Source organism: Babylonia areolata, chromosome 6, assembly GCF_041734735.1.
Source record: "Babylonia areolata isolate BAREFJ2019XMU chromosome 6, ASM4173473v1, whole genome shotgun sequence".
Classification (NCBI taxonomy): domain Eukaryota; kingdom Metazoa; phylum Mollusca; class Gastropoda; order Neogastropoda; family Buccinidae; genus Babylonia; species Babylonia areolata.
The window spans coordinates 55,770,999-55,781,061 of record NC_134881.1 but is presented as its reverse complement, the minus strand read 5'-3'; the positions used below and the strand labels follow the sequence as shown (position 1 = coordinate 55,781,061).

At 51.4% G+C, this 10,063-nt stretch overlaps 1 protein-coding gene and 1 long non-coding RNA gene across 2 annotated transcripts; one reads left to right on the top strand and one right to left on the bottom strand.

Annotated features, from left to right (window-relative positions):
• Nucleotides 1-22: 22 nt before the first annotated feature.
• On the bottom strand, nucleotides 23-1,040 carry LOC143283177 (uncharacterized). The gene has a single exon (XM_076589347.1). The coding sequence runs from the start codon at nucleotides 1,033-1,035 to the stop codon at nucleotides 28-30; it is 1,008 nt and encodes a 335-aa protein (XP_076445462.1). The 5' UTR covers nucleotides 1,036-1,040; the 3' UTR covers nucleotides 23-27.
• A 357-nt stretch (nucleotides 1,041-1,397) lies between these two features.
• On the top strand, nucleotides 1,398-9,862 carry LOC143283179 (uncharacterized). Its single transcript, XR_013055371.1, has 4 exons — nucleotides 1,398-1,536; nucleotides 2,086-2,176; nucleotides 3,002-3,138; nucleotides 9,767-9,862. It is a non-coding gene; the product is annotated as an uncharacterized LOC143283179 (long non-coding RNA).
• Nucleotides 9,863-10,063: the final 201 nt, after the last annotated feature.

Sequence of the window (10,063 nt, the reverse complement as noted above, 5' to 3'; positions counted from 1 at the left end):
GAAAATGAAATGAAAAATTACCTTTATTTACACTATGTACAACATCTCCAAAGGTGAGTTTAGCTGTGCTGGGGCTGAAGAGACCGGTAGTAGGCACTCTTCAGATCTTGCAGCTGCTTGTGACTGTAGCTCCTGTCCAGGGCTGAGCCCGGGTCTGCTTTTGGCCACCACCAGGGCCTCCAGTGTGTCGCATCCCATACTGCCTCTGAAATCAGTGTGATTCTTGCGAACCACTGAAAAGATGCGCTCACAGTGTGCCGAGGAATGAGGTATCGTGAGGATGGACAGCATCACTGTTGGGAGAAACCTGAAGGCCGGCTCTCCATCTTCCTTCAGCTTGCTCATTTCCCTCCAGGTTTCAGCAATGCACTGCCTGATGTCTGCACACTGGTACCGTGAAAACTCCAGGTGTATGTCGCTTACAGCAGCATCAGGGTGCTTCAATTTTGGAAATCTCAACAGGAAGTATTCCAGAGACGCAAAACTAGCATCCACTTGCTTTCTGGGATTGACTACTTCCGCATGCTTGAGGAGTTCATCGGACAGTGGCAGTTTCTTCAGAATGTAGGAACAGCTCGCTTTGCAAAAAGCCTGAACTGATTCATAGAATTCCTCTACTCTTTCTTTCCTCAAGTGGTTTGCTGTAGCCTGGGCAATGAATGCACGTGCCTCATCTCCAATCATTATATCTGACTTCTGCCTGATGTTGTATTTTGTTTTGAAGTCCACATCAGTCACCATCTTGTACTGCATGGCTGATGGTTTGACGAACCTCAGCAGCAAGTTCCGGAGAAAACCATGCAGGGATTCTCTCAAGATGTGCACCTTTGGTTCCTCGGCCTGAAGTTTGGTGTTGATTTCATCAAAGACTTGGATGACATCAGCCAGAAACATAGAGTACAACTTATTTGTTGGTGACTGAAACTTCCTCCTAAGGTCTCCAGCCTTCGTCTTCACATTTGATTCAGTGGCAGACTCCTCTTCGGCTTTGAAGAAATCAAAGCCTCCCAATAGATGATCAGTCTCGGAAGACATTTGCCAATGCTGAGCCACCTGGTGTTAACATGTTTGATGATCTTGGCTTCCCACAGATTGTGCAGGACCTGCATGCACTTGAATGCCTCATGACGTTTCGAGCTTTTGTCAAGGTAATAGAAGACATCGACAAGAAGCCGTCCCACATCCAGAGGCAAGCAGCTTGCACCTGCAACTCACACACACACAGAGAACAATGTTTAACCTTCACCAGATCTCCTTTTTGACTACACAGTCACGATGGGGCGGGTGTCTGAGTACCCATACATTTTACAGAGACTGTTTTGTGTTTATACTTGATCGGATGATGCGGGTTGTACAAAACCCATACTCCCAAAAGAAGGGTGGAACAGTCTAGTCCTTACCAAGGGATCGCGGGTAGTGTGCAACCCACGGTGCCAGAGCTCCAGTATACGGATCGAGTTCCCGCCTTCACCGTCTGGGCTACTTTGTAGAAATGGCTGCAGAGAGAGAACTTGGCGCTGCGCTAGAAACGCTTGGGTAAGTTGTTTATTATGAACATGCATGCTATTTTTATGAAAACTATCAACACAGGAACAGTTTTGTGCACAATAGAAATGTGCAACATTGTTTAGATCTGCCTGTCAGTGCTGTTCAACGACGTCAAACATCGTAAAACGTCACTGAATACCTTTGCAGACTGACCACGCGTTCCGTCTGCACGGTGCTATATCAAATTTGGATCCCCGGTCACAAAAGGACCTGATCTGCCTCACAATACACACACACGTTTATAGCTGTATATTGTATAAATATGAACAGGTATATACGTTTGCATTTGTGTAAGTGTGCACATGATATTGTGTGATCTTTTCTTCCTCTTGGTCAGAATATTATATCCAGCGTCCCAGGCCTGTGGTGCACATTTTTTATGTCACCCATAAAATAACTTCTTCCACATGGATGCAATTACTATTATTATTTTTGTATGCAAAAATGAATCACAGGAAGAAGATACTTTTGTATGAACAGTTTATATGTGTAGATCTGGCACACTGAGAGTGATTTTCTTCACCTTTTTTTTTCCAGATTCGAAATGCCCCGAGGAATGAGGCACATCCTCTTCCACACTGGCACCTCGAGAAAGGTGGTGTATCGAGCTGTGTGGGGCAGCTTGATGGTAAGTGTCTTTGCATCTGCTTTGATTTTTGTACAGCGGTTTGCACAGAGACAGACAGACTCACACACGCTCATATTACTCGATGTACATACAACATGCACAAATGAAAATTACACACATACTGATAATCACAAAAAATAACAACAAACGCTGAATAGACAATTCAAAAATTTATTCTTCTGTGCCAAACATGACAAATACAAATTCGATTATATATTATATATATATATATGTCCCTCCTTTCTGCCCCTCTCTCCTCCATCTCTTTCTATCTCTTGTTTCCTTTGCCTCTTTCTCTCTTTGCACAGTTCTTTCCGGATTAGTTTTCTTTAGTGTGGTTTATTTGTGTACTTGCAGATCAAGCCCTAAAAGGGCGAAAGCTTAACGGAAATAAACTGGTCGACAGGGAGTTCCCGCCATGACTCTTTATTTGTGTGTATACTGTAGTGTAGAACCCTGAATAGTGGAGCGGTGCCTCTTGCAAGTGACAGTAGACTGAATTGTCTTCCTCTCTCTCTCTGTGTATATATATTCTCTGTGTGTATATATATATATGTATAATTTAGTTTCTGTAGTGGAGCGGGGAAAAAAACGTGTGAGAGAGGAAGAGAGAGAAAACTTTCAATTTTATTTGGAGCATAACGATTATTACTGAAATACACAGGCGCACACACAAACTAGCACTGCACACACACATTCTCACACACACACACTCTCTCTCTCTCTCCTCTCTCTCTATATAATCAAAACTCTTCTAAGGAAATGATCAAAACTCTTCTAAGGAAAACAATTTTAGAATTCTTATGCTGCATCTTATTTTTTCAGTTCATAGGGAAACTGAAGACAGGGGGAAAGCGTACCCTTGTCTACCCAGAAGAAATAAGAGAAGCCGTGAGGGGGCGGTTTGGCGACCCGGCGACCCACCTGACGCCGGAGCCTATGACCGGCAGTATGTGGACCAGCTGACATAGTTTACATTGTTCATTTCACATTTGATTATATAAAGTGTAGTCAAATACACTACTACTGGTACACCAGGTAACATAATTTATTTCAGATCAGATTGTATCAAATATTATAATCAAATACACCATTTAATGAGTGGCCGGCAATATGTAAACCAGACAGGAGTTTGTATTATACTCCATGTTTGGTGTTACATATACTTACCATGTCAAACTGATGCAAACTAGGCCTATTGGTTTGCTCTGCTTGGCCAAATTTCGCGCGGCTAACAGTGAAAAGACGGGCCCGCCCGCTCTCAGCCAATCAAACGCCTCTAAAAGCTATAAGCGCTGAATCATTCCGTGGCCATGAACAAAAATGCCCCATGAGAACCACGGCGGAGACGCGGGGATGGGCGGGCATTCGAGTTTGACATGGTAAGTATATGTAACACCAAACATGGAGTATAATACAAACTCCTCCTTTTGGTGTCATATACTGTACCATGTCAAACTGATGCAGAATTTAAAGCAAATGGAGCAGGGCAACGCCTACTAGTTCGTATGGGGAGCCCTTGTAACTGAGACGGCAGTGTTAGCCGCGACAAAGGAAATCCCCTTGGAACCGTCAGCCCTGGTCATACGGAAATTCCTGAGGTAGAAGTTGATGAAGGGATTCTCAGACCGCCAGAAGGCTGCCTCCAAGACATGCTGCGTTGGCACTGAGTGCTGGAAAACAGCCGAAGTAGCTATGGTCCGCACTTCGTGTGCTCTGGGATGAAGACAGCTGATATCCCTGTGTGCATGAGAGTAGGCTCTACGAATGACTTGGGGAACCCAGCGGGAAATGGTGCCTGCAGCGATGTCTTTCTTGTAATTCTCATTGAGGGAGACGAGGAGACGCCTCTGAGAAGAACGCCTATGGCGAGACCTATCCCAATAATATTTGAGACACTGAACAGGGCAGAGGTGCCTATCCGCATCATCTTGGGCAAGAATATCAGACAAAGGTCTGACCCTCAGGGTCTTGGTTCTTTGCCAGAAACTCTGGAAGGAAACGAATAGTGATGGAACCATCTCCGTGGAAGGCCAGATCTTGTGGCATTCCACTAAGACCATGCAACTCACCTCTACGCATTGGGGACTATTCCTTTTGACATCCTCACCCTCAAGACCACTTTCCTTCTGTGGCTGGCCACAGGCAGTCGGTTGGAAGGGCTGTTTTCGAATGAAATCCAGCACCAGGAACAAGTCCCAGAGGGGCACTCTTCTGGGGTCTCTATCTTCCTTCAGAGGGGCACCCCTAGCCACCTCTCTCAGCAGGAAATCCGCTTCAAAGGCGGGACCACCTAGCTGATTGCATTGTGGTACAGATGGCAGACCTGTACCCTCGCACAGAACTAGCAGACAGGATGAGAACCGAGAAGCAGAGAGCCAGAAAGTTGGCCAGCTGCATGCTCGTAGGGTTCGTAGGGGTAATGCCCTGAGCTGTACACCACCGCAACCATTTCTTCCAGCGAAAGTCATACAAGGTCTCCGTTCCCTGCCTCCTTGCTCTGGTGACTATGGAGAGGAGGTGAGAGGAGGCGAGAGGAGGCACACCCCTGGGTCAGCGCAGCCGACACAGAGGCCGACCGAGGGGTCGAGGACTACAATGGTGATGCTGACAGTTCCGACCGCACAGCAGCCATGTGTGCTGGTGGAGCAGTTGAGGATTGGAATGAGGAGTGCCCGAGCGAGGCTGCCTCAGCAGATGAGATTTGGTTTAAAGTTCCAGGGGTGGAAACATGTGTCAGGGACTGAAGGTCCGGAAACCAGGTCTGGGCTGGCCATTTTGGCACAATGAGGATCAGCTGCGGGTGTTCCAATCTGTCTTTCGGTATCACCTTGGACAGAATTGGAAAGGGAGGAAATGCGGAGGCAATCAGACTGCTCCAGTCTAGAGAGAGAGAGCATCCACTGCCCACGCTTCTGGGTCGGCAACCGAAGAGACGTAAGTGGGAAGTCTCTTGTTGAACAAGGTCCCATCGGCCGAAACCACTGTTCCCACACCCACTTGAAGGCTGTCCTTGTCCAGGGTGCACTCTGTGCGTATGACACTCTTGGACCTGCTGAGAGCATCTGCCAAGATGTTGGTTTTTCCTGCTAAGTGTCTCGCTGAAAGTGGAATGCCCTTGCTGTGGCACCAACGGAGGAGAGCCTCGGTCCGCATGGAGAGGTCTGCCGAGTGCGCTCCCCCCCATTTGTTCACATAACATGCGACCGTCGTCTTGTCCGTGAACAAGCGGATGGTCTTGCCAGTGGCCTCCCCCATGAAGTGCAGGAGAGCTCTGCGAACTGCCTCCAGTTCCAGAACATTGATGTGGCATAGGCGCTCCTCCGGGGACCAAGTCCCTGCTGCATGGAGTGAGTCCATGTGGGCTCCCCAGCCCAGGGAGGAGGCGTCTGTGAAGAGTAGGTGGGGCTATGGGCACCCCGTGTCCGAAGGGGGGTGATTAACCACTCTGATGTCACCTCGAGGAACCACTCGCCCAGACATATCCGGGTATCCCATGGCTGAGTGCTCTGGGACCACCGTAGCCTGAGTGCCCTCTGAAGAGGGCGCTTGAGAACCCTGCCCAGAGGGATGAGAGGTGCCATGTACTCCATCATGCCCAGGAGGGAAGAAAGTGTCCGCGCCGTTGCTTGGGAGGAATGGCGCAAGTGGTTGAGGAGGCCTGCCAGACGGTCCCACCGATCTGGCGTCGGAGAGCTATCATAGACCGCGTGTCGAATCTCATCCCTAAGAAGTCGAAGGACTGGCTCGGGGACAGATCGCATTTCTCCTGGTTCGTGATGAAGCCCAGTTGGGAGCACAGGTCTAGAAGTCTGGCTGTATGACTCTGGCACAGAGCCTGTGACTGGGCCAGAATAAGCCAGTCGTCCAGGTACACACAGAGCCGAATGGACTCCGACCGGACGATTGACACCAATTCCCGCACCACCTTGGTAAACAGGAAAGGGCTAAGGGACAGACCAAATGGGAGGGCAGAGAACTGGAACCCCTTGTCCCTCCACACGAACCTCAGGTACCGATGGGATGCCGAATGGATGAGTATATGAAAATAAGCATCTTCCAGATCGATAGACCTTGTTGGATGGTCTCCCGAATCTGTGCCTGTGTGGCCATCTTGAATTTGATTTTGGGGAGGAATTTGTTGAGGGGGGACAAGTCCAAAACTGGTCTCCACCCTCCCAAGACCTTTGGAATCCCCAACAACCAGCCGTAAAAACCGGGGCCCGGGTCCGAGAGTTGAGATATAGCCCCATGAGGAGTGGGTGCGATATCTCTTTTTCTAGGACGCTCTCCTGCTCCGTCGAGCTGGGCACCTAAGGAGGAGGAGTGGATCTTAGAGGGGGGCGGTCCTCCACCCAAGACAGCATGTACCCCGGCTCTAGCACTGACATAATCCGTGTTGAGTCCCAGAGCACGCCACTGATCTGCATGCCGGGACAAGTTTCCTACTTGGAGGGGCTGAACGACTGGCGGTGCTGAATCGGGGCCCAGCATTGGGGGTGCTGCCTTCTGGCCTTGGGCATGGCCGGACGGCTTGGACGGCCATGAGGTGGTTTGTTCCTCTGCCGCTGATTCTGAGCACGCCGCTTTGGCTTAGGAGGCGAGGTATATGGAGGAGCCCTGGTGGCGGGTCTCTTCAATGGCATAGAACCCTGGCGCCCCTGGGGGGTATTGGGCTAAATATGAGGCCACCTCCCTGTTTGTCTCTGCCCTGTGGCTGACAAAATGCGGCGCATACTGGCCGAAGAGGGAGTGCTGCTGTGCTGGGATGGACCGCAGTGCAGCCCTCTCCTCTACTGGAATGTTAGAGAGGCGGAGAACAGCATCCCGCTGCGCTAGCACCGTATTGAAGTGAAGGCTGGTAGCTGCGTCTGCAGCTGCCGTGAGACCAGACGCTACTCGATTGCCAAAAGTGTTTAACCTCGGGTCTGAGAAGAGGCCAGAGGAAGGAGACTCCGTGTCCTGCTGAACTGGACGTCGTTCCCACAGCTCATTGGCTCTGTGGAGGAACGCGTCAAAGAAGGTATAAGCCGTGGACACCTCGAGGAGGCAGCGGCGGGCCATTTGTCCCACTCTGCCAATGTCTTAAAGGGAAGAGTAGCTGAGGTGGGGAAGGTGGTGCGCTGTGAGACCAACATCCTGTCCTGCGTGGAGGGCTCTGCTTCCCTGTAGGCAGGGTGGTCCTGTGTGTACCAGGACCACACTCCTCCCTTGGAGGGATCTTTAAGGAACTTGCCTGGGGCAAAAGCGCCCGGGGCAGAGAGTGACTCCCTGCCTGGAGGAGGGATGGAAGCAGCACCCCTGACGGTGCGGGCTGGCTTATTAAGCCACTCCTGAGCCATTTCTGGCACTCTGAGTCGCCTTGTGGTTCTGGAGTTAGAGTCACCTGACCGTAGGAGGGTTAAGGGTGACAAAGTTGCCTGAGGGACTGATTCAGCATGTGTGACCCTATTGGGGAGGGTCAGTTCGAGCTCGGCAAAGTCCGAGTTTGGTTCAGGCTGGTCCCTAGGGAGGCGTGGGCTCCATCTGTCGCACTGGGATGGGGGCGAAGAGTGCTCATCTGCTTGTTCGTCCTCATCCGAAGACAGGGGCTGTCCTTGTTCAGTCCATCCCCTGCTGGGTGCCATCCCAAGTGGATGTACCCACGGGGGCGTCCTATGGGCTGTGGTCAGCCCAGCGGGATGAGCTGGGGCGATCCCGAGCAGGGACCCTGGTCTCCTCTGTTATGTCCTTGACACCTGAAGAGGGTGGGGAGTGTGTGGACCGTAGGTCCAACCATGCTTGGGATGGTGGGTGCCACACCTTCTCAGAGAGAGCGTCCCTGGACGCCAGAGGGACCCACGAGTGCTGTGAGGGGACGAACACCCACTCATCTCCTTTTAGGACCGAGGGCTGGGTAGGTGGGAACAGCAGGCTCCCACGGGCTGAGCGGGGTCCCTCAGCTGCCGTCGGTCCTGAAAAGGAAGCCGTAGTGACCATGGCGGTCACCTGCGTGCTGACAGAGGACCGATTCGAGGCTGTAGTGTTAATACTGGTCGAGGAGCTCGACCTGCCCAACGAGGAGTCAATCCCTCTTGTCGGGGCTGTGTGTGTCACTCTGTGCTGGGTTGGGTCCGGTGGGGAGCGGACCAGGGGTTAGTCCCTGGTCCTCCCGGGAACCCAGCATGCACCATAGGTGCACCCCAGTACGGGTAGAATGGGGGATACCACCCGTGGGCACCAGCCATCCCGTGACCCCAGCCCCAAGGGTCACTGGTGCCTTGACCTCGTTGAAGGGAAAAACCTGGCCAAGTCGGAGGGAGGTCAGGTCCGACTTGGGTGTCAGACAGGCCGAAAGGCCGGCGGTCTGACTGCCCGGAACCGCCTGACACGCGCGGGACTCCCCCAGCAGGGGAGACCGGCCGGATAGCAGGGAGACCTGCAGAGCAGGTTGCCACGCGCCCAGAATCCCCTCCCGTGGGGAGACTGGGGTGGCTTGGCCCGGGGTGGGCTAAGTGGAGGTCCCCCCCCCCGGAACCAAATGTTTTTCTCCCCCAGGAGGAGGTGGGGGAGGGGGGTCGACCGAGAAGGGAGGAGGGGAAACAGCACTGGGGCCCCTGAGGGCCGTCTCCGTGTGGGGACCCGGGTAACGGCGGGGGGCGGCCTCCCCTTGGGAGTCCGCACCCAGCCGCGAGTTCCCACCACCAAGAGAGGACGTGCTACTCCCCCTTCCAGCCGCCTCGCGCTGGGACACTTCGGGAGGTGACGCTCGAATCCCTTTCCCCCCCCGGTCCCCTTCATGACCGTTTTATCGGGACGAGTGTCCCCTCCGCGATCAGCGTCTGACGACGCATCGCCGCGGTCCCTATCGGGAGAAATCATGAGCTCCGGGCCTGGGAGAGTCTCTTGGCGAGTATCTCTGCCAGCATCATGATCCCTGCCTTCGTAGGATGGCAAACGAGGCATGGTACCGCGCGTAAGCACCCAGCGAACAATTCGATCCCCAACAGAGAAAGGAAAGACCAGGATCGACTCAGAGGTAGAAAAATACGAAGAAATCGAGGGGGCCGAGTCGAAACGAGTACACAGAATGTAAGCACAATATACATGCAAGCCGCATACAACAAAATAAGGCCAAATGAAAACGCTTAATAGCCACAAAAAGCGTTAGACGAGACAGAGCGAAAACCTGACAAGATGGCGTGGAGAGCCTTGGCCAAAGGAATGATTCAGCGCTTATAGCTGTTAGTCTGGCCCGCTCTTAGCCTAAGAGCGGCCAGCTAGGGGCGTCTTTTCACTGTTAGCCGCGCGAAATTTGGCCAAACGGAGCAAACCATAGGCCTAGTTTGCATCAGTTTGACATGGTACAGTATATGACACCAAATATATCATTACAGAGACCTGTAATATAGAAACCAGGTAACAGTTTACATTGTTCCTTTCACATCAAATTATACTTGATTTCATCAAATACACCCCCATTGAAGGTCAGTATCAAAGAAATAAGTAAATGATTTTGCAAAAAGATTTACTGAAGTTATGTACAATGAATTGAAGCAAACTTGGTTAACATTTATATTTGTTTTTATGTCATTTCACAATCTCTTTCAGGGCTACCACATCACCCTGGAAGAAATGACAAAAGCCAGGTGGGAGGGATCCACCAAAGAAATGCAGCGAATGCAGTAAATAAAATCATGAAACCGAACTAGAAACTTGTCCCTTTTTTCATCTGTGAAAATGCTGTATTGTTATCTCCATCCCACCCGTTTCTCTGGTCTGTTGATTCTGTGTTGACCTACACTCTTTTCCAATATTACGCATTTGTTTTTGTTCCCCCCACTGACAGGTTCAAACACTGGACTATGGACACACAAGCACACAGGTTCAAACACTGATGCAATGGAC

What these genes read in the sequence shown, in the direction of transcription:
- LOC143283177 (XM_076589347.1), bottom strand. Translation starts at nt 1,035, where the DNA reads ATGTCTTCCGAGACTGATCATCTATTGGGAGGCTTTGATTTCTTCAAA.